Source organism: Wyeomyia smithii, chromosome 2 (genome assembly GCF_029784165.1).
Source record: "Wyeomyia smithii strain HCP4-BCI-WySm-NY-G18 chromosome 2, ASM2978416v1, whole genome shotgun sequence".
Lineage (NCBI taxonomy): Eukaryota > Metazoa > Arthropoda > Insecta > Diptera > Culicidae > Wyeomyia > Wyeomyia smithii.
In genome coordinates this window covers 279,426,556-279,450,063 of record NC_073695.1, presented here as the reverse complement: position 1 = coordinate 279,450,063, position 23,508 = coordinate 279,426,556, and the positions used below count along the sequence as shown (strand labels likewise).

Sequence of the window (23,508 nt, the reverse complement as noted above, 5' to 3'; positions counted from 1 at the left end):
TGTAGACCCGACACTCAGTTAAATGAATTGATACACCTCCACAGCCAATTATAATTGCCGCTCCTTAGTAAATAAAATACTCCTTAGTAACAAAATACCTTCCTTTTCATTGCACCGGTAGAGATGCAGAGGTAAACTCGGTTCCTGGTAGAAATGATTGTAACACTTCCTTCCTTTCCTCCCTAACCGATCGTAATGACACAGCCGGCGCCGTTATCGATCGTACAAAAGAGCATAAGCTACTGAACTGTTGTGCATGGAAGATAGCCATCTATATGCGGTTCTTTATGCAACGTCACTAACTTAGATCCATTACGAAAAAGCAACTACGAATTGTGCGGTTGGTCAAGCTCAAGCTCAATCTGGGTTCTTCAGTTTGGAAAGGATCTGACATCAAAGTGCTTGAATCAAAAATCGAGAGAAACGGTTGTTTTATTCTACACATACCTACGCCCTTTTGTTGGTTCACGCTAGAAATTGTTCACTCTTGCCTGAATGATTAGTCGAAGTTTGTCGGAGTTATCATTGTTTACATATGTTTTTTTTTTAACCGTAATTCACTACTGTCAGGCAGAAGGCTGAGGCCGTTTGCGAGGTTTGTGATCCATGTCGCCAAATTTTGGTTAATGGATTGCATTGTCTAAAGTCGGTCGAGATCTCATTACGTTCTCAAGTAGTCTTACAAAAAACTATAGTTATCGTACCGTGTTCATAGTACACATTTCAAGACAATTTCAAACGAGAATTGTAAGAGTTACTATTTGATTCAAAAATGGCTGGAAGGGGTCGTGGTAAATCTACCGGCACACTAACCCAGGAACAGCTGCAATCGATGGGAGTGACAAGAAATGAAATGCAAACCGTGTCCTCGGCGGCTCCGCCACCACTTTATCCAATACTACAATCAAAACCAGTTCCTTTGGAGGTACATTTATAATATTCCATCATCATCCACAGTTTATGCTAATTTGAAGATTTGTGTTATAGTCAAACCCCGATCGGGACTACAAAATCCTGTGGAAGGAAGATTTCATTTCGTACCTAAGGGAATCTCCATATTATACAACTGTGAAATGTTCCAAAAGTCCTGTCGAGAGATACTCGGACAAAGTTGTTGTAGGTTGTGCTTAATCTGGCCCTGAACATTTAAGTAATTATCCTGAACCTTTTAGAATGTAATTGAAAATGACCCTAAACGAAAACAGGATGGAGGTTTCATCTGGAGCATGATGCCTGCCGAACTGAAGCCAACATTCAAACGAAGTAAACCTGTTGGTAATGCAGGTGACGAAACAAAGTCTGCTAAGCGTTCTAAGGTTGTGGACATTAACGCTAAACTAAGTGCGTTAGAGAAGAAAGAATCTTTTCTTGACGCAGAGGTCAAGAAGGAAAAGCATAGTGATTCCGAGGATGATAAGGATGATGACGAGCAGGAAGAGGATGTAGTAGATGAAGAGATGGACGACGAAAACGACTACGGAAATAATTATTTTGACAATGGGGAGGCATATAACGAGGAGGACGACAATCTAGACGATGGGCCCGTCTATTAAACGTTCGACTAACAGTAAATGTCTATAATCCTATTTATTTAACAGTTGAACAGTTTTATACAATTTAATTGATTCCAGTATAAAGCAAAATAATTGTTAATTGTGTGTTGCGTTCCAGCATGTGGGATGCATCTTATAGTTATTTGTTCGATTACTTACAGTTGTCGGTTTACGCTAGATTCTAAGGTGTGTAAATATAACGTTAAAAATATAATAAGGTGCAACATTAAGTAGAGATTACTTATAAATTAGAACTTAATGATTTAGTCGGCATCAGGACTGGAATAGTATGTTTCTGCGGCATTCTGCTATGTAAATCTACGAGTAAAAACGATGCATAATCTTTAACCCTTGTTAGTGTGATCGCGCAATTTCCGAAAAGAAGTCCAGAATATCTTTGATCGTAAAATCGAGAGTGATCATAGCTCCAGCGTAACACCGCTGTATCCAAAGTTCCAGTGAGTTATACTGTGCGATAAACTCTTCTTGCATTGCACGCCAAACTACTTGCAGTAGATTTTCCTCTTCACAGAGATGTTTCTCTACTTTTTTATAAAGTTGTTCAAGACCTTTTTTCACCTCTCTCGCTGGGTACTGTGCGATTACTTTGCGAAGTTCCTGCTTCGAGTAGGCCATCTGATAACTGATTTCCGTTTCTTTAACACCTTGTTGCACCTTCTGCTGGACACCTTCGAAGAATTGCTGGAAATAAAACAAATTTTGAGTCATGTAAGAACATAAAATGACGATTTCAGTTCACTTACATTCAATTTTTCCAATGGACGCCCAAAATATTTTGTCACATATGTTTTCAGTGCATCGTTATAGCGCACCTTTGCGTCCTTTTTTAGTTGCTCTAGAACAGCCACTTTTAACTGTGACAACAGCGAATGCATTCTGTGGTAGTTTTCCATTTTCACTACCTGCTGTGGCGTTTTAGGATGCTCCATAGCGTGCAGTGGAATATGTTCGAAGATGGCCTCGACCAGTTTGAGAAACCATCGATCCAAATCGTTCCGCCGTTCTGTTTTCTTGAATATAGCCTCGGCGGTGACAGCAAACTCTTCGAAATTCTCCACGTAAGGTAATAGTCCACATTTGGATCTTTTCGGAACTTTGGCTTCCTGAATTGACTGCAGTTGGAGGTTCATAAATTTATCGAAATTTCGCTTGACATGTATTAAAGCTGAGGCAAATGTCATGCTGAGAAATGAATGCGCATCCTGAGCGGACATTACGTGCTGCGTTAGACGCACCAGAACGTACAATGAATAACTGAAATGAAAAATAGTTTTTTCAATCTGAATTTATTCATATCTGCGAAGAAACTTACTAGCTGTCAAGCTTCTCAAAACTAAGAATAAAACTATTCAGTTCCTGTTCCAAATTGCTGAACAGTTCTCCCATCATTCGTCGTACTTCCTCATTTATCTGTCGATCTAGTCGCTTCTGTGGTATAGCCAGAGCAGTGTCTTTCTCATCCCGTTCCTTGTCTTGGAGAGCAGTCGTTACATCCAGCGTAGTCTGAGTGTTCTTTCCGGTAGGACTTATTACATCCAGTTGAAAGAACGCAATACAAAAGTGTTGCTCACTGAGTGCTACCGGTTCTAGTTCCGCTAGTACTTTCTCCAAGATGGAGTCGAACTTTTGCCGCTCGGCAGGTTCAGCACCTGGACCCCAAAGTTCTCGATTGATCCCTAGAATACCATACGGTTGCGAAGGAACCTTACTGCTCTGTTGACCCAATTTAAGTTTATTACTCATCGAACTACTGTTCAAGTCCTCTCGTGATCCAAACCGTTTAACCGATATCGACGCTTTTGCCGTTTCAAAGAAAATTCGAATATCTCGGTCGTAAACCTTACTCAGTGAACTTGTATAAACTTTTATTAGTGCATCATACGCTTTCCGGTCCATTGCTTTCATCCAGTGCATTAGTTCCGCGTAAGCGGTTAACTCTTTGTGAACAGAGTTGTGCTTCGGTAGTGATAATTCGCTCGAATGGGTACTCTGTGAGTCTCCTAGATTACCCAAATGTATGAACAGATTGTTTAGATGACGACTAACTGTTTGTGAAAATTTTGCTTTCCATTTTTCGAAACGTTTACGCTGATCTTGGACAGCTGTCAGTCGAAGCAACGCAGGACTAATATCGCTGTTCATTGAGTTCTGTAGTGCTTTTCCAGCAGCAATAGCCGCTGGGAGGCCCTTGGGAGTTAGATCCGTGTCCGTGAGAGCCAGCTGGTGAACATGGGGCAAATCGAGCTGGAAGACGACTTTCTCCAGTTCGCTCAACAACTTTACATTGTTAGTGTTGGCAATTTCGATCATTTGATTCTTTTCCCCCATTTTCTCCATAGTATCTCGAATGTGACAAAGAATTTCGTCGTAATCGTCTAATCGTTTTTCGACCTTTTCTGCTTCTAGAATTGCTGTTTCGATCTGATCCATAAGTGCATTTACCTTTGAAATAAAAAATAAAACGATTTTTTTTAAGGAATCGATAGTTTGTACAAAACTAATGTCACCTGTTTTTCGGATGCTAATACACTCTGAATATTAGCTCCATCGAGTTCTTGTAGATTCTTTCCGAGCTGCTCCATAAATTGCTCTGCATTACTAATAGCGTAGTCACACTCACCAATTAATTTGCTCAGATTAGTTTCTTCCTTTTCCGTCAATGCATGGAAATCTTCACTTTCCACCTCGTCCATTTCATCATCTTCTTCGTCCACTCCCGGTGGTCCCGCCCCCATTGTAGCAAATTTTTCATTGAGTGTTTTTTCCGGTGACCTTTCCGTGAGCCAAGCCTTCGGGATGTTCTTGAAAACTGGCCTCTCTTCTGCAGGAACATACTTTTGCAATTGTTTCCAAAGAACTGTTAAAAAATTTTGTCGTTCGTGCAAATTTGCCGCGAACCAACGGTAAACCTTTTCCAGGCTGAGATCAAATTCGTGCGTTTCTGGTGACTCATTTCTACCGTCCACCCCCTTCACGTCTTCCAGCGTCCACGTTCGTTTCTTCTTCCACACGCCCTTGTCGTACTGTTTGACTTGGCAAATCGAAATCACAATCCTGGGCTTTGTGGTGGACACAACACAGAGGTAGGATGCTTTTTTCTTCTTGAGTAATTTGCTTACATTGCATACCGACAGAATCCGTTCGTCTAACGCGTCGAAAACTTCCCGTTGGATGTGGTACTTGATACCGGCTGCCATTTCTGCACTTTTCGATGCAGCCTTACGACGCACGTACTAACCGACGCTGGAATGAGTATCAACAGTCGTGGAAACAACAGAAGATCGCATAAAATCGATTTTGGAAACAAGATTTAGACGAAAAATTACACAATTTTGCAATCCGATAAGCTACTGAATGTTATTGTTGACATTTTATCAATTTGACAGCAGGGAATAAACTTTTCCCATTCGCGATCTGTCTGAAATCTACTATATGAGTTCATGAGCAGTACTTGATGGCCTTGGGGTAATTTACAAAGCACGTCCAGCTAGACTAAAGCTGAGAAGGGGAACTTTGAAGCGAACGCTATTTGGGAATTGTAAAGGACCAAATGGATACGTTTGCTTAGCGTTGATGTTAATTTGACAGAAAATGTATGGGCTAGCTGTCAAATTGCCGCAAACGCAACCGCAACGTATCCATTGCGTTTGGGCCTTAAGGCCGTAAACATACTGGCGTGGCCTGCGTTGCGAAGACGGTTCGCCTTGCCGTAGCTTAATGTATAGCCACATACAATCTTATGTATGTGATACAGCCCTAAGTAGAGCTGTACATTAACCTGCGGCAAGGCAAGCCACCTTCGTAGCGCAGGCCGCGCCAGTATGTTCACGGCCTAAGGGTTATTCTGATTATCATCTTAGTCATAAATGCGACTTAGGTGAGATTTCATATGAAGTCTCAACCACATTAAATTCATAAGGTTCCTAATTCGTACACACTTAATTCAAAAAAAGTCGTTCGGTAATTTTTTTTACAATAATCCATCGGTAAAGTGTAATAATACCGGTATTCCTGCAAAAAAGCATCAAATTAACGACTGTTCTGTGAGATCTGTAAGTTTTACCATAATTCTGTTAACTGTTACTGAAATATTGGCTTAATTTTACATTTACCGAAATTTGTGTAACTTTTTACCGAAAAACCTGTGAAAATGCCAAACTGTGAATGTGGTGGCCATTTTTCTCATACGTGCAATCGTGCAAGACGCGAATATTTTCTACTGGTGCTGCTGATTTGTTTTAATTGTTGTGCGTAAACATAGGATATTTATAATTTGGAAAGTGTTAATGGATGTACGAGTCGCTAGCATTTTTCGTAAGTAATCTGGTTAATTTAGTTGGATTTTAGACGGTACCGGCAGGCTTATTTATAACCGACTTTTTCTGCCACCGGTGTTTTTACAGGTGCGTTCGTTATTTTTGTTCATTTTTCAAGTTTCTTCCGGTAAATTTTACTGGCTGCTCGGTTTGGAACATTTCCAAAAAGCTGCGAAAATTACCGACCACTCGGTTGGTGGTTTCACAAACTGTTCGGTAATTTTCGAAAACACTGAAGATTTCACCGAACGTTCAGCTGTTGTAATTCCGGTAAAATTTTACCGAATTCGGTGTTTTATTTTAAGTGTGTAGGCTGACTAGGTTTTCTCGGAAGAAAAACGGAACAAATGGGTTCAAAAACGGGACACTTGGGAAGATAGATTTTTGAAAATTTTGATTACCCAAAGCACTGACTGTTTTGCTGAACCTTCCTCATTCGATACAAAGTAATAGTTAAGTGAAATTTTTGAAAAATTATCGTGAAATTTGTCACAAAAAAAGAACGAAATTTTGCTTAACAATTATCATGGCTCCCATGGTCTCAACTTGCAATCGTTACTTTTCATCAGTCCCCATGCCGCTTGCGATAGAGAATAGGCGTGATACTACCAGGAAGGCACAAATAGTATGCAATAACTTCAACAAATTCCTGGCAAAGTAAAAATATATTTTCTATTTCGTGAAATATTGGAACCCAACGGTTTGTAACTTTCACGACTCTGTGTTCATTGAAGCTTCATTCGAAAATTTTTCAAAAAGTATCCAAAAAACGGTACAAAATGGTGAAAAGACGGGACGGGTAAATGGTCGGCGTGCGACCAAACCAAACCAAGCGCCAAAAACATTATTTCGAGTAATCGGCGATCAAAGTTTATTAACCCCGTATGCTTTCTGCAAGCTGCTGCAGAGAAATTTTGTTTTAATCCCGTTATAAACTGTTCAAATGATTTCGTTTCTTCATGAAATATAGATTATCAATTTTAACATCCACTAGTGTTAAAAACTCAATCTTCAAAAAAATGGCGCTTGGTTCGGTCAGGTCGCACGCCGATCAGATATGGTCGAGAAAACGGTACTGCCCTGTTCAAAACGGTACGTCTGGTAAGCCTACTAATTCGTATTATATTTTGTGAACTATGTTGGACTCAAAAAATACAAATTCGTTTTCGCAATTCAAGTTAATTCAGTATATTTTTCCAGTCTAACTTACCATTTTAATAATTATTAAATTTAAGGGTGCAACAGAGATTGAAACTTCCGATATTATCCAATCTTTTAAACTTGCTTTGGCAAATAATAGAACTGATGAACACAGATGTACACATAGCGAAAAAGTAAAATATATCACTTCCGACTTCCGACTCAAGTGTTCCATCACAAAGCGGTGCCAATTTTTACAAAGCACTTAGAGCTGGATACTGAGATTATTTATTACATTTACAACGCGCTATCAGCTGCTTGCTAAACACGAATAAAAATTTGTAACTTTTTAATCGATGCTCTTTGGTGGGGAGTAGTTGAAATAGATTAGTCCAGATTCCTTCGCCTGTAAAATGAAAACATAGAGAAAAAGAAGAAACTGCTACTAGTTTCATATCTCAAACCACTTACGATAGTGAAGGTGATGCCGAACACGAGGATTCCAGCTCCAAGTACTGCGTTATAAGTGCGGTTTCTGCGGCGATGTTCTTCGAAGAAATCTCCCTCCGGTACGGGCATGTCATTCATGGTAAACACGCGGAAATTGCTGGGGCCATGGTAGCTACGAGTGAGCAATGCACCTGCAATGAAATCAAATATGATATTAATTTTCAATTTGGTGTCGCAAAAGCAAAGGGATAAACGATACATTCTCGAAGGGTTATGTAACGATGTAATGTGTAAAACCCTTAGTGACTGTCGCATCACAAACTTATTCGTATAAGCTAAATTGCTTACCGTTGCGTACCGCCAAATTAGCAAGGGGACGTACAGCCTGCATATTTCTTTTTCCAAGAAATAATCGAAAATTAGCACCAACCAGCACTAAAATATAAGCCCTTGTTTGATCCGAGCAGCAACGGGAAGAATGAGAATTTATTTGACAGCTGGCAAAAACTGACAGCATTGCTGCTCACTGTATTCGAGCAGACGCATTGCAGTGATTGCAGTGCTTGAGTGCTCGAGGCGTGCAGTTTTTACAGTAGCATGCGGTTTAAAAGGGGTGTTGATTTCATACATAGTGATGGGAAATATCGCCCAAAACAAACATCGATAACTATCGAGAATTCCGGGGCTTTTATCGATATTATTGATAAGTATCGATAATTTGATAGCTAACGTTTGCGGTAAAAAAATTTTTTTTTCAGATGGTGATGGAAAAAAAATATTTCAGATGGTGATGAAAAAAGAACTATAACAGATAATTCAGTTGGATTTAATTCCCATGGAAGGTTATCATGTTAGCTTCCTCACAAAAAAATATTACGTCCTTGCGTGCAGCCTTCCGGCAGTTAACCGGAACATGCGCCATGGCGGACGAAAACATGCGTGTAGCCGTGTTTTTAAGCTCTTTCTTCGTTTTTTTATTAATTCCTCCTTCGTTTTCGCGACAAATTTGTTGGAATAGGTCTTGCGCTTCAAGTTTGTCCAGAAATTCTCGATGGGAAGCAGGTGGGGGACATTGGGCGGATTCGCCGACTTTGATACCACATCGATATTCAGCCGCTCCATCTCCTCCAACGATCGCTTCGAATAGTTGGCCGACGTCCAATCTGGCAGGAACACCGTGTCTTCGCGCTTATGGTATTCCTTGATGAACGACGCAACTTCTGTCAGGCACTTTCGTACTATAAATTTCTTCGTTCACGGCCAGCCCGGAGCGAAAGAAGAGCAACTTTGACATCCCTTTCTCACTGATTGTCAGCCAAAGCCGCACCTTCTTGGGGAACTTGGTCTGTGAAATTAACTTTACCTCGGTGCTCACTTCCTTCGTGGGGGAGGTAAAATACGAAGAGCCCTGCTAGTCGTTGCCATCCAGGGTGAGATAGGTCTAGTCGTCCAATACCACTGCCGCGCCGCGATTCACCGGGAAAATCGACTTGACCATCTAATTCAACCGCTGTTGCTGCGTCATTGCCTGCAGCTCCGAGACCAGTGGACGGGACTGCCGCTTCCTGCATGCATGTCCATGTTCTCCACACTGATTTAGAGCATGCACCAACCTCTCGGCCAAGTGCACGCAGCGATTTAGCCACTTTTCCCTCGGTCTTCCTGTTCAGCATCCTTTGAAGCTTCTTGTCGCTCAGGGTCGTTTGCCGTCCGGAACCGGACTTTCTTTCGATGCTCTGATCGTTGGCCAATAGTGTCAAGATGTTGTAGATGCCAGAACCGGCATTCCCGGCGTCCACAAAGTGCCGCACGATGTCCGTTTTTGACGCGGCGGGGTACCGTTCTTTGAACGCGCACACTTCTGAACGGAGTAGCTTCACTTTTTTCGCCATTACAGTTAGAGTTTGACTGATAGAGCTGTCAATTTTTTTTTGCTTACTCATGGGTTACTATGATTGATGATGCATCAGTAGTTTCGTCAGTGCGGTTAAAGGTAAACCCATGAAAAATCGGCAATTTTTGTCCATTTTTTTACCGCAAACGTTATTCGACAAATGCAATTTTGCTAAATAAATTTGTTAGAAACAGAGACAGAGATGGCCCAAATAGGATGGATACGTTTGCGTTGCGTTGACGTCAATGTGACAGTAAATGTATGGGCTAACTGTCAAATTGCCGCAAACGCAACCGCAACGTTAAGGCCTTGAATGACAAATCTTACGATACTGCGATTGAAAATTCAAACAACTGGACGAGTTAAACAGTTTGTTTTGGAAAGTCTTCGGGTTTTACGCCGGGAGTGCTTTCTACGGAGTAGTTTCAAGCCGAAGTTCGTTTTGAAGGTTGTATAATAAGGGAAATAATTGAAGCAGGCAAAATTCTGTCAATTTTTAAATGGCCAAAGCTTCACGAAAAATGAATCAATTCTGACAAAACAGGTTTCATTTTACTGGAAAACTGTCCAAGTTTCCTAGTATTACTTGAGAACTGGACGTGACCAAGGGTCACTGGAAATGTTTCGGATTTCCGGAGTGTGTGCCAAAGTGTACATTTTTGCAACGCGTAGAACTTTTTCTGACATTCTGTTTCACTTAGGTTTATATGTTGTCAATAAATCAGAATTTATTTCGGGTTTATTGGTAGCCAAAGATTGAAAATTCGCCAAGGAATCATCGAGGTATGCATTTATTAAGTATGGGTGTTGATTTTGGCGGTTTTTTCCCTGTTGGGTACTAATTTTCTTTGAGCTTGCAGCACTCTAGCAGAATTCAATCGAATATTGTGGGTGTGTAGGTCTTATTAAACCAAGCAACTTTGCAAACTTGCGTTTGAAAATTTATCTGAATTAACATTTAAAAAGGTTAGCTTATTTTCACGCGGATTTTCTCTAAAAGGTTTTTTATGCAGATTTTCAAATTAACGTGGTTTTTTACGCGAATTTTTGAATTAAAGCGGTTTATCAAGCGGATTTCTGAATTAACATGTTTTTTTCACGAGGCATGTATCTGTTCAAATTTTCTTGCTGTAAATTGAACTTTTGATTGAATCTCATTTTTGATAGAGGAAAGAACTTTTTCTCGTTTTGTGGGGGCCCCAAAAATGTGGGGGCCCGGGGCCCGGGCCCCCCCTTAAATCCAGCTCTGCCCACAGTGTTTGTGTTTTGACGTAAACCTACGTCTTTCAGAAGGTTCGGCTACATAGGGATGTAAAATGAAAATCTAAAACTGGAAAAATTGGAAAATATGTCCAATTTCAAATGCTAATAAATCGGTTAGTTTTTGATGGATTTCCTTCGTTCTGTGAAACAGTGAAATTATAAGGTGTGCAGCAATCGATTGCAAAATTTTCTAAGAATCCTCCCAAATGCAGAAAACTGTAATTTTATTATTCGAACTATTGTACTATTGAAAATTGTCAATCTTTGTCAAAACGATTCGACCCCTGATTGGCCGTAATGTAATTGCTTCCTCAAGCATGGTCGACAGAATTATAGACCAAGTAATTTGGAATGTACTATTTAGCCTATATAAGAGCCTGTTTTAGCCGAAACTGCTCATATTAGTGCTGGACAGCGACCACAACAGTCCTTACTTAAGGCCCAGTTACACACACGGCGTAATAACACCTTTTGATGACGATCACGCCTTCTATTTTGTATGGAGAAGGCGTCAACGCCGTGTGTGTAACTGGGCCTTTAGCAGCAGTGCAGCGGATAGCAATGGCAGCGGATAGCATCAGCAGCAGCAGTGGTATCAGCAGCGATAGTGGCAGGGCCAGCTGGTGTAGCGGCACTTTCATACATAAGACATACGTAACACTGGCGTTTTTCTCTGGTACACGTTGCCCCATAGTACTCCGTACCTTGCCCTGTCAAACTGCTCGATAAATAATGATCAAAATGAATTTTCTTTTTCTCGGCCTTATTGAGCTACAAAGAAAATCCCATAAGGAACTGTCAAAAATTTATTTACAAAATCAATACAGCATTTTTCGAGTAGGAACGAGACAAATGCAGGGCTGCGCAGGTACACTGCCTTCAAAAACAACTCAAACAGTGATTTTATTCAGGGTGTGGTACCATTCGAGTAGTTCATTTTGTACCAACTTTTTTGGAAGATTTCTTCCTGAGTGTTACGTATGTCGTATGTATGTGGTTGCCGTATTTTGACAACACACAAACGTTTTGGGAGCTGGCATTCCAAATATATGGTGTGAAAACAGCTTTCAATCGTGTTATAGAAAAAATGCCTTAATCTCCTCTTTCGGGGTAGCATACAGATGCAATCAATATATAATGTTATGAAATTGAAAAACAATTGTCCTTAAAAGAACAGCAAATAAAATATTGAAGATTTAATATTTTCTCGTTTTGTGCTAGAAATAAAAGTAAAATGTTATTTTAGTCTGCATGCACTCTGACTGTTGAAACTTGTTTGCGTTGTTTAACGTTTGTTCATTACTGTTCAGTGATGTATGTGCATACTGAAATTCGGTAGCACTTCAACTCCTCTTTTGCACAAAATTTTAAACATATTCACTACAAGTAATGTAACACAAAACCTTATGTAGTTCTACATCAACCTTGTGATTCACTTCAAAATCATCAATCAATTAATCGTCATCCAAGTTTTAGTTTAAGTTCAGCGCAATGGAATAGAAAAAAAAGTTTTTGCATAATTTGTTCGATAATAGATTAGTTTGTTTTGGTGACGTGCTGCACACTTACTTTTGTTGCCAATGTTCTTTAGTTCACTCTCTAGATTTGAGCTTCAAAATCAATAACAAGCTAATTTCTTTTGATCAATCCATTGAATCTATCAAAATGGAATGACATTCTTCATTTAAAGATTCCTGTTGAATGAAAGGTAACCCATATTTGTTCGGTAATTTGTTGTCGCTGACATAGAATTGTTTACTTAAGTACTACTTATTAAACAGTGAAATTATAAGGTGTGTTCTCTTCGTTGTTAGAAAAAGTCCTATTCGTTGAGTGTTGTGGCTAGTTTTTGCTATAATGAAACGATTTAAAAGTTCACGCACGTTCTTGATAAGATTTCACCTTTCTCCAGTCGACAGGTAGCAACATGTGTAAACAATAATGTAATATATCATTCTACAATCTGGATAATTGTCAACACAAGCTATTTTACATTCAGCGTTGAGTTGTCGTCACGATTGCGTCGTCTCCATTTTTTGTCTTTGCTTTGTGTCTGTCCTAATCCAAAGTCGTTTCGATTCGTCATCCGACTATCAAAACTAGAGGCTTTTGTTCGTTTCCGACACAGCCTAAAACGAACCAAAACGAAAGCAAGCGCATTCGCACGTGTAAACTAAGCCGCAGGATTTAGAAAGGTCACAAGATCTTCGAATGATCGTTCTAGTTTTCTCTATCAAGCGCGTGACGTCTTCTCGGAGAAGTGAAATCGCAATAATCCTTCCAGGTACACGCTTAAGCGACATTTTGCTGCACTGTGCGATGCACAAGAGATACTTGCTCTGCTCATACAGTTATATCTCTTATCGCACTGCGCAAACAGAAATGCGCCCCAGCTTCATCTGAGTGAAAATGTGTGGCCCGCCATCTTCACCGGTAGTAGATAAGCAATGAAAACAAATTTATCAGATATTCGTCTACCTTGAGTTGTCCCGCCAGGCACTGACGAATGGCAGTTGTAAATGCATTTTCAAAAGATATTGACCAGTTGCTCATCAGCAACTCTCGCATGCTGACGCTGCGGAAGTGAGCCGCTCGCGGTTCGATTTCTGTACTCGCGAAATTAAAGCTATGAAGAACGAACGAGTTTTCCACGAGAAGAGTCTACTGGTGCAGTCATTGAAGATCGCCAATAATTTGGATCGGAAGAAATCACTTTCTACATCAATTATTCCGACTCAGAATCAAAACTATCTGTGTGTACCTCTACTTCATAATGGATTTCACCAGCCTAAACAGTTGGACTCGCAGAAGAAAAATGGTTACGAGGATATTCTTGTGCACACTGCGGTGGAGAAATCGTACCATTCGATAACGCGGAGTATCTCTCAGTCTACGTTGACGATACCGGAGAACTACAGTTTCACCTCGGTGCATATTCAAGTTTACAAGCGACGATGGGCAATGCTAGTACTTGGAATGCTCAGCATAGCAATCTCGTATGTGCAGTGGATTCAGTACAGTATTGTAGCTAATATTATAATGAGATACTACAACATAAGCTCTGTATGGGTGGACTGGACATCGATGATTTTCATGGTTATGTATGTTGTATGTGTTTTTCCAATATCTTACATGATGGATATCCGTAATATGCGACAGACGGCTGTAATTGGTTCGGTAGGAACAGCGATTGGAGCGTGGATTAAAGTGTTTTCTGTCAGTCCGTCCCAGTTCCAGATGGTCATTTTGGGACAAGTCGTTTCTGCCTTCTCGCAAGTGTTTCTACTCAGCATTCCATCGAGACTGGCATCGACGTGGTTCTCACCTGAAGAGGCATCTTCCGTATGTGCATTTGGGGTCTTTGCAGCACAACTTGGTACTGCCGCCGGATTCTTTTTCACCCCGATAGTGATCAACAATCATGAAGATATCGCTCGAATAGGAGTAGAGATGAAAATTTTTCTGATGGCGGTGGCAGGAATCTCAACTGTTGTTGCTTGTATGGTAATTGCCGTATTCAAATCAGCCCCTGAATTTGCACCAAGTCACGTGCAAGCTCTACAACGAACGATGAAGCCTAAAAGAAAGGACTATTGGCCCGCGGTGGGTAGACTGCTACAAGATGACAACTACTTGATTTTAGTGATAGCTTATGGAATCAATGTTGGCATTTTTAATGCTTTTTCTACGCTGCTAAATCAAATCGTGACTAACTATTTTCCAACCGGGGAAGCGGATGCTGGTCGGATTGGGTTGGCTCTGATTGTACTTGGTTTGGTCGGCTCAATGGTGTTCGGATATCTGTTGGATACGATGCATAAATATAAAGCCACCGCAGTCTGGGCATGTCGGTTGTCGGCCGTTACTATGGTGATATTTGCATTGGCTCTAGAGAGTCGATCGAAAAAGTTGGTGTCGGTTGCATCTATTTTTCTTGGGTAAGTTATGAACAAAGTTAAAGTTCAACCTACATTGCGAAATAAGTTTTTTTTCTGTAGCTTCTTTATGACAGGCTTTCAGCCGATTGGGTATGAGTTTGCGGCTGAGCTGACGTTTCCCGAACCCGACGGTCCCGTCTCTGGAATTCTGAACATTTCTACCCAAATATTCGGAATTGTTGTTACGTTGTTAATTTCCGGCTTGCAAGAAATACTAGGAGATTTCACAGGAAACATGGTAAAACTTGAAATTTTGCATTTTTAACAATATCAATGAAAATGTTACGATTTTAGGTCTTTGCTGCATTTCTGATGATTGATGCGAATATTATATCATTGATTAAGTCTGAACTGCGAAGATATAACACTCATTTGGAAATCGAACAGGAAGCTGCTAAAGAGCAAGCGGAGGACGCTACTGCCTTCCTGGACACTGTAAGCTACGAAGAGGCACCCTTAACGTTCAAAATAGATGACTGCAGCTAATGGTGTCGAAAGACAAAACAACGACCGTATCGTAAATGTTTATATGACCCCACTGGTAGCTAAGACCGAGATAGTATTTTTTTGTGAGACGTCAGATAGAATATAGAAGGTGTGTAATCTCACCAACTCCAACTTGTATTCCTAATCATATATTCATGATGACATCATATTATCGACTGAATCGAACTGAAAAACTCTTGAAAGAATCCACTTTCTAGCTATTATACAATTAAAGTACTTTTTGTGAGCATGAAAGCATTGATAAGTACATAGAAATTAATTTGTGGGCGTTTCACGTTTTATGTGTCGATCACTTTTAAGATCGTTTTGTGCTCTAGATGTAACATTTCGTTATTAAAGAGTTCTATTCACTATGAACAGGCTAGCGCGACAATACTATTGACATAGATTCCGGAATCCGAACATATGTGGAGTGACTTTACAAGATGTTGCGTTTTTTACTTATGAAAAAAAAAGTTTTTTAAATGCAATGTGGAGACTCAAGATAAGTGAACCTATCATTCATCGCAGTTTTGGAAAAAATAAGTACACTGAAACGTTGAACTCCGTAAAAATATTTTGCTGGACATTCAAATATCAACCTTAATTTTAAACTCAAACGGCGAAATAAATCTGGCATCTGTGTTCTACCTGGCGAAATGTGACTGAACTCAGCTGTCGCGGCTCCAAGTATGATGACAGTTCTACAAGGTATGCTATTCACGTCGATGCATTAGTATTAGTGATCGTTATTAACTTTTTCCAATTTTGTATGAAATTTGAAATGATTTTGCATTTTAAACTAAACTTATAAAACATACTTACCTGAAAAGTTATAGAAATAATGTTGAAACATGTTTTATTTGTGGGGAATACATAAACATGCTGCGGTTTAGGTAAAATATGCTGTTTTTCATCAATTTGCCGGTAACCTTTTTGCACTTTTCGTTTTTTTCTTGTACTCTAATAACGCTTCTAAATAGAGTCGCTTATGTTTCATACAGTAACAAAAGTCATGAGCTATGACAATGACTAAGATTATGCTCCAACTATTAGAAATATAGCATTTTTATATGTTTTATTTCGACATATTGTCACAATTTTTCACACTAAATCTAAATTAATATCAATTTCTAGTGTGTTTCAACTGGAGATTCACTCTCCAACCAAAAAAATCAGATATAAAACAACATGAAACGAGAAATTTCCAAAAATGTTCTGAATTCCATACAAAACGCGAAATTTTTCATAACGAGATTTGTTTGTGTGCGTGGATAGACAGAAATGTAGCATACCTTGTAGAACTGTCATAATACTTGGGTCGCGGCTGCTGGTGTTATGCTTGTGTATGTGATAACCCTGTGAGGATTTGTTTGTTTACACGTCCCACTTGAATCAGTTTTACACGGTTTACAGTTACACACATTAAGCCGTTGTGTTGCTGCTTTTCCTTGGTTCAGTGTGGCTTCGGGTGTTGAGCGTGCTGGTGGGTTTTTCTTTTGTTTTCTGGAAGTTCAACTCTTCCGCGTTTGTTATCGTTCGTGCTGCTTTGCTATTTTCACCGTCACGATGACCAGTATACGCTGATAGTGAGTTTTTTTTTCGTCGTATGGTTCATCGGTGGAGTAAATAGGTATTATTTCATCCTGTACATTCTGCAGTAATGATAAGAAACAAGTAATTGGCTTGACGTGCCAATTAATCGGTAGAACTGGCACGACGGTGAAGAATAGTTATTTTTAGTGGTAAGTGTATATGATTACTATATCGAGCTTTTATTTTGGTATCTCATTTGTTCGAAAGGAACGGTTTTTTTTCTCAAAGATTGTCACAGAAAAGGGGAAACTTTGCAAAGGTGTGCGCTGACAGTTGCTGAGCTGCCAGCATGAAATGGATGAAATAGAAGATAATATGACAACAGCAGATATGCATAAGTTATTCGCTTCAGTGATAAGCGTTATCAGCTGAACATATTCAAGATAGGAAGTGAAGGTCTACATACTATGCAGCGATTATGGAAGCTGCATCATACGTTTACTGAATTTAGGGACTGCTGCAGAGAATTAATGCATTAAAGTCCTTAACAGAAGCCATCAATAATACCGAAATAAAAAAATCACTGCCAATCACTGCTAACTAGTGGGTAATTTAATTTCACCGATCGTTTATTAATTGCTCTGCGTCAGCGGGTTTTGATCGAATCAAGATGTAAATTCAATTGCGGAACGTCCGCATGATCGAGTAGAGTGATAAATAACCGGTTTTACCCTGTGCATTTGTGTATAGTCTCACAGAAAGACTTTAGTGGCACACGCTCTGGTGCATGAATATCGTAGGAATATGCATATATGGCTGTCTACTGCAACGCTGCAAATTAAGCTGTTTTCTTATTTTCGACGCAACGAGCGCTTGTAAGTGTAACGCGATCAACAAGTGCATAAAAGATAATGTCAGAGGATACATCGTTTGCCAACCGCTTGTCGGCAAAACGTGTGACGGATATTTTTAAATAAACAAACTGTATCTAGTGCAGCAGTTTATTCGTCTGTTTGTAGCTTGATTATGATATGCCGATTAAGTAGTTTCTCGCGTAGAATAAAACGTGTATAAAGAACAAGTAAAATTTTGTTATGTCTAATAATGTATGGATTTTACTCTACAGATCACCATGGACTTCCTCAAACGCTGTTTCATCAAGCGCCCTTCGCCAGAAGACTTAGCTGATGGCCTGGAAACAGCATCCGAATACACCGCTCGGTGGAATTCGATTAGAATTATATACTACACAATGTTTTTGATGTCACTCGGATTTAGCATTATTTTGACAGGCGTGTGCCCCTATCTGGATAAGGTAGGTATTTTTTCGAAATATATTTCATTGCCAATCTCAATACACGTTAACATTTACTTTTGCAGTTAGACCCGCATGCTGGAAAAGAATTTATGGGCTGGATTGTCGGTGCCAATCCGGTTGGACAAATGATATTTAGTCCTCTGATAGGACTGTGGAGTAATAAACTAAGCTCAATTAGACTACCACTATTGTGTTCATTAGCGCTGTTTTCGATTGCCAGTGGAATCTATTCAACACTAGAACTTTTCACGTCTCATCATAAGTATTGGATGTTGTATTCCCGATTTCTAATCGGCGTAAGCTCTTCCAGCATTGCTGTTTGCCGGTCGTATCTATCTGCTGCCACCAAACTGAAAGAGCGAACAGCTGCGGTGTCTATGGTGTCATTGGCACAAACATTGGGATTCATTGTAGGACCGGCATTGCAAGGAGTCGTAACTCCACTAGGAGATCGTGGCTTTTCATTGTTTGGTAGTGCACTGTATTTAAATATGTACACGGCTACCGGGTGGATAAACGTGATGATGGGGATTATGAATTTCTGCCTGTTTCTTCCGTTTATATTTGAGGAGAAAAGAATTGCTGCTAGGGAAGCTATGATTCAACAAGGAATGGAAACGGAGAAGGAAACTTGGAAAGCCATGAAGCCAGACTATGTATCAGCTTGGTCGTTGATTTTTGCTTTCTTCATTCTTGTTTTTAATTTCGTGTTTCTTGAAACGTTAGTAGCAATAAAATATGTTTTTTAGTATAATACATCTATCTAACAAAATTGCTAAAATTCTAGACTAGCTACTCCACTCACCATGGACATGTTTGCGTGGACCAAGGCAGAAGCTTTGTATTATATGGCTTGGGTAATGGCCATTGGTGCGATCGTTGCCAGCGTAACTTTTGTCCTGATAGGGCCATTGTGTAAAAAGTTTCCCGAACAGAACGTTCTGCTCTGGGGTGGATTTTTTCTAATGGTGTTGGGACGCGCCGTTTATATACCGATGGGAGACAACCCACCGAAGTTGGCCATTCCGGACAATGAAACTCTTGTTTTGCAGCAACAAGCAGATATGAATGTTTATGGTTCTAATTTCTCGGAAGTATTTTCCAACTTGACAAAACTTGATTTCGGCGATAACTCCTCAGTTGGTAGACCGCACGAGCCAACCGAATTATTAGGCTGTCCCCCATCACAAGAGTGGTGCAAAACCACCAAAGGAATGACAATCACCCAATTTTTAATTGGATACGCTTTCACGGCGATTGGTTATCCGATAGGAGTGACACTTATTACGACCATTTTTTCTAAAGTTCTTGGGCCGCGACCGCAAGGCACGTGGATGGGTTTGATGACTGGCTCCGGGTGTCTCTCCCGAGCAATGGGACCAGTTTTTCTGTCTACGATTTATACAAAACTTGGACTGTACTGGACATTTGGTTCAACTGCAATGATGATGGCTGGCACAATGCTATGGCTTTGGTTTGTGCGGTAAGTGTTGAGTGTTAATATTATTTCTTCGCTCTAATAGATGTTTATATCGATTGCGTAGGAAAAGATTGACTCCAATAAGCAGCGAAAATCCTCTGGCAGGCCGGGAGTTGCAGACAATGAATAGGAAGGAAAACGTCGGAAAGGTAGAACCTAGCGAAGTAGAGAAACTAAACATTAACGGATCCTACAAAGATCAGAAACAGCCCGCTTTCGACAATCCCAGTTGAGTCTGACTCGATTCGACAATTTTTCACCTTATTCTAAAGTGATGTTTTAGAAGCTTTTACGAACTGCGTGTTGGGTAGTGTTGATATTGACATAAATACATGTTGTATGTACGAAAATGTGATACTGATACGAGTAAAGTCTGAAAAGTTACATTTTAGGTAAATTTTTCTTTCTTTAGAAATTCGTACAATTACAGACGATTTCATGCCAAAAGAATTTATATACTTCATCTATCGTAGCATAGTTAGCGAGTTGATTACCCTAATGAGAATTCAAAATAAATATGTGTAGGTTGCATAATCGTTTTTTTTTTTTTCGATAGTGAGGAAGTGAGCCAGTGAACAGCTGCATTGACGTTACTACTTAATTTTATGCCAAAACTAAAACACCAGTTTGGTTTATGATGACGTAACGGCGTTGTTGAGCCCAAACAAAATTCTTACCTCTTGATTCTACTTGCTGTCGTTTCGATTTACTTATGACAAATCAACAATAATATACTGCTACGATGTAATGACTTTGCTTGAAGTTGTACGCTGATACCGGTGTCACTCTTATCGCTGACGAAACTCAAAATCGGCATTGATTGGCAGACTCAATCAAGCACCTTCTTAGTGCGAGTGCGCATTACATGTGGTTCGGTAGCGAAGTTCGGGTGATTTACCTAGTATGTCTTCCACTAATCTGTGATAGTTAGAACAGTCGAAAATATGGATATTCTCGATAAATTTTTTGCTCTTCGACAATCCGAAAGTAGCCGTCTACTGGGTTTGGAGACCCAGCGCCAATACAGTGAACGATGGATCTCAATTCGAGTTATCTACTATATGGGATTCCTTATATACCTGGCGTTTGGAGTAGTTGCAACTATGCTGTGGCCCTACTTGAATGCTGTAGGTAACATATTTTTGAACGTTTCTTAGAAATTAACGACACCTATGTTTTCAGCTGGACCCTAATGCTGGAAAAGTATTCCTTGCTTATGTTTTCGGAATTCCAGCAGTACTTCAGCTGATCTTCAGTCCAGCATTTGGCTGGTGGACGAACAAACTTTCATCAGTAAGGCTGCCAATGGCCGTTTTATTGGTTGCTTTCATTGTTGGTCACGTGCTGTATGCTATTCTCGAGTGCTTTCCAACAAACAGAAAATATATACTTGTGTTGTCGCGAGGGCTCATAGGTTTATCGTCTGTATCCTGTACTATTTATAGGGCCTATATGTCCTCAGCCACGACAATCGAGGAGAGAACAAAAGCTATGTCCTATCTATCGTTAGCTCAAACTGTCGGATTGTTGGCAGGATCGGCAATGCAGCCCGTGTTCTCAATTTTTGGAGAACACGGATTCCTTGCGTTCGGGACGCTGCGCTTCAATATGTACACTTCCGTTGGATGGTTTTGCGCCATGCTTGGATGCGTCAATCTGGTTCTGATGCTGCCGTTCATATTCAAGGATCACAATATTGCGGTGCGGGAAGCGATGAAAGTGCATAATACCGGGCTCTGCAATGATTTATGGAAGTCACTGGAGCTGAGATATTTTCAGATCGGTCTAATGTGTTTGGCCTTTGCGTTGCAGATGTTTGTCTATTCTGGCTTTCAAACGTAAGTCACTTCCTAGTACATATTTAAATCGTATTTGTGGAATTGATTAGCAAACTCAAGTTGTTGGTTTGGTTATACCTTTATCCGGTAAACAGCACGTGGATTTGATGTTCCGCTCAATTAGTGGACGTTGATGATCATCTCATGCACGAAGAGACAGTGATAACTAGCGTAACTCTGCAGCGAGTTAGGATGTTTTAAACACCGAAAGAAGTTTTTTGAGTAAACCATGAGTTTGCGATGTACTCAAAGTAATAATTTCTACGTTTACCTTGTAAATTGTCACAGCGTTAAATGTAACTTTTGAGAAGGAAAAAGGTTATTTTTAAATTAGCTCAACAAACAGAGATCAATCTGTGCCCAGCTATAAATAAAACATTAACACTTTTAATTGTTATGTGATAATTGTACGTATTTGTCGTATTCGTTATGATTCGCCTGTAGATCTCACGCGATTTATTGTAACGAAAATCGAAATTCCTCAGCCAGAACTGTATGCCTAATGCAGTTCAATATTTTCGTAAACGTAAATTGGATTTCTAAACAAGGCGCCACTCGAAAACTTCTAGCGGGTGTGGCTTGCGTTTACTTGTGATGCTGTGATGAATTAGTTATCACATAGCAATGCGATTGAGTTACTTATGATTTAAACGAAAAATCTAACAAATTAATTTAATGACATTTTGGTTAAGCATAGAGATTTAACACTTTGATCCACGTCCGGATCCAAACATATGCAGTGGGCAGTTCTGTATAACCCGAAACTCATAACTTATCTTTACTAGTGAGAATTAGAATTATTCAGCAAATTCATGCAAAAAATTATAAAATTATTTTGCTCCGTTCATTCTTAGAATCGCTGTAGTTGTTCTCCATCGAAAAATTGTAGGACCTGTATTTTGTTATTGGGCCTTAGGGTGACACTTGCCAAAGAAATCGACTGTTTTCATAAAATTTCAAAACTTATAAATTTTGAGTCGTCGAATTTTCTGATACAAACCGTTTTTGGTTTCTTTGAGGTTGAGAGTCATGAATTCCTGTTGTTTGATATTTTTTGGATACCTTAGAAAACTTTCGCATAGCACACTAAATTTTCCCGGAGGTAAATTGTTTTATTCCGAAGATAGAGTTCTTTTTATTCATTAATGTCCACCGTAACCCTTCCAGCTGGTCTTGAGGTACGATGCTGGTCTAACAAGCTAGTCATCGTAGGCTCGAGCCCCGGCTCGGGAGAGATTGTTAGTGACAGTAGGATCGTAGCGCTAGCCCCGCAATTGTCCTGTACACTTAAACAGTTGGCTGCGAAGTCTGTGTATAAGAAACAGAAGCTCGAGTTCCAAATCGGAATGTAGCACCAAGGCTTGGCTTTTGTCCACCATAACTACCATGCGTCTCTACTGGAAATAGTTATCGCAATGCAAAAATATCAAATGATAGGGTATCCTGGGTTGGTTAGGTCGACGATGGTGTGCGTAGTTCGAGCACTGTCGAGTAACTTCGAATCTTGAAGGGGATTACGGCAAGACGGCTTGCTATTTAACATCCGTTTAAATGGTGTGATACATATAGTGGGTATCTACACGAGCAAAGCCGCTCGATCAAGTGGACAATGGCCTATCGGGGGTCTCCGCAGACGACATGGCTTCGAACGACTTGGTCTTCGAACAGAAAGGAATCAGCCTGGAGTTAATTGGTATGGTAACTAAGAGTCTTCTGGGTCTTATATTCTTCCGTGGAAGTTTGATAGTCTAGGTGAAATTCATTTAGAAATCTAAAAAAATATCAAACAATATGGTCTTCTGAGTATAAAACCCTCCAAAATCCCAAAAAAAACGGTTTACTTTATAAGTTACGCATAGTTAAGGTTATTTAAAGTAAGGTATAAAATTTTTCCTTGAAAAACCATCAATTATTTTTAATTTGACGTCAAAAGATTCTAAATCGGGTAAACGGCTCAAAAGTTCCTGAAAATTTAAAATTGAAAAAGTCAATGTTTTGGGCAACCCTTTTTTGATGATATCAATTCCATTCTCCTTGTACCAATCCACGACTTTCCGGCTGTAGTGGCAGCTGGCCATGTTAGGCCAGAACTTCACCTGACCGTCGTGTGAATGGATGAACGGCGAAATCCGCTTCTGGAGGCACTGTTTCTTGTATACCTGGCCATTAATGATTGCCACACCATTAGCTTCCGACCCAAGTAACACACAAAACATGTTAGAAAATAAGTAACAACGAAAGTAGTCATATAAGTGTACTACAAGCGCAATTGAAA

At 39.9% G+C, this 23,508-nt stretch overlaps 6 protein-coding genes across 9 annotated transcripts in view; 4 read left to right on the top strand and 2 right to left on the bottom strand.

Moving 5' to 3' along the window:
- Window positions 1–546: 546 nt before the first annotated feature.
- LOC129723780 (DNA-directed RNA polymerase III subunit RPC7) lies at window positions 547–1,788 on the top strand. The gene is made up of 3 exons (XM_055678198.1): window positions 547–925; window positions 988–1,116; window positions 1,173–1,788. Exons 1-3 carry the CDS (start codon window positions 773–775, stop codon window positions 1,551–1,553), a joined length of 663 nt encoding a protein of 220 aa, XP_055534173.1. The 5' UTR covers window positions 547–772; the 3' UTR covers window positions 1,554–1,788.
- LOC129723779 (exocyst complex component 1) lies at window positions 1,569–4,950 on the bottom strand. The gene is made up of 4 exons (XM_055678197.1): window positions 4,082–4,950; window positions 2,887–4,016; window positions 2,318–2,828; window positions 1,569–2,255 (listed from the first exon to the last, which is right to left on the bottom strand). The coding sequence occupies exons 1-4, from the start codon at window positions 4,769–4,771 to the stop codon at window positions 1,908–1,910; spliced, it is 2,679 nt and encodes an 892-aa protein (XP_055534172.1). The 5' UTR covers window positions 4,772–4,950; the 3' UTR covers window positions 1,569–1,907.
- Window positions 4,951–7,053: 2,103 nt separating this feature from the next.
- On the bottom strand, window positions 7,054–7,993 carry LOC129723781 (uncharacterized). The gene is made up of 3 exons (XM_055678199.1): window positions 7,829–7,993; window positions 7,502–7,671; window positions 7,054–7,436 (listed from the first exon to the last, which is right to left on the bottom strand). The coding sequence occupies exons 1-3, from the start codon at window positions 7,869–7,871 to the stop codon at window positions 7,380–7,382; spliced, it is 270 nt and encodes an 89-aa protein (XP_055534174.1). The 5' UTR covers window positions 7,872–7,993; the 3' UTR covers window positions 7,054–7,379.
- A 5,114-nt stretch (window positions 7,994–13,107) lies between these two features.
- LOC129723420 (feline leukemia virus subgroup C receptor-related protein 2-like) lies at window positions 13,108–15,193 on the top strand. Its single transcript, XM_055677626.1, has 3 exons — window positions 13,108–14,575; window positions 14,636–14,813; window positions 14,870–15,193. The coding sequence occupies exons 1-3, from the start codon at window positions 13,266–13,268 to the stop codon at window positions 15,059–15,061; spliced, it is 1,680 nt and encodes a 559-aa protein (XP_055533601.1). The 5' UTR covers window positions 13,108–13,265; the 3' UTR covers window positions 15,062–15,193.
- A 1,326-nt stretch (window positions 15,194–16,519) lies between these two features.
- On the top strand, window positions 16,520–19,929 carry LOC129720974 (major facilitator superfamily domain-containing protein 8). Of its 4 annotated transcripts, none has more exons than XM_055672958.1 (5): window positions 16,520–16,694; window positions 17,724–17,912; window positions 17,978–18,636; window positions 18,703–19,398; window positions 19,460–19,929. In XM_055672958.1, exons 2-5 carry the CDS (start codon window positions 17,730–17,732, stop codon window positions 19,626–19,628), a joined length of 1,707 nt encoding a protein of 568 aa, XP_055528933.1. In that variant the 5' UTR covers window positions 16,520–16,694; window positions 17,724–17,729; the 3' UTR covers window positions 19,629–19,929. The 4 variants fall into 4 exon arrangements, with proteins under 4 accessions (XP_055528933.1, XP_055528934.1, XP_055528935.1 ...); XM_055672959.1 differs by having other exon boundaries at window positions 16,544–16,650; XM_055672960.1 differs by lacking the exon at window positions 16,520–16,694 and adding an exon at window positions 17,449–17,472.
- Window positions 19,930–20,255: 326 nt separating this feature from the next.
- Window positions 20,256–23,508, top strand: part of LOC129720978 (major facilitator superfamily domain-containing protein 8-like) — a 34,243-nt gene continuing 30,990 nt past the window's right edge. Inside the window, exons 1-2 of the mRNA XM_055672965.1 lie at window positions 20,256–20,522; window positions 20,578–21,233. Of these exons, the coding sequence (XP_055528940.1) occupies window positions 20,340–20,522; window positions 20,578–21,233 (839 nt within the window). The 5' untranslated portion in view covers window positions 20,256–20,339. The remainder of the gene's footprint in view (window positions 20,523–20,577; window positions 21,234–23,508) is intronic.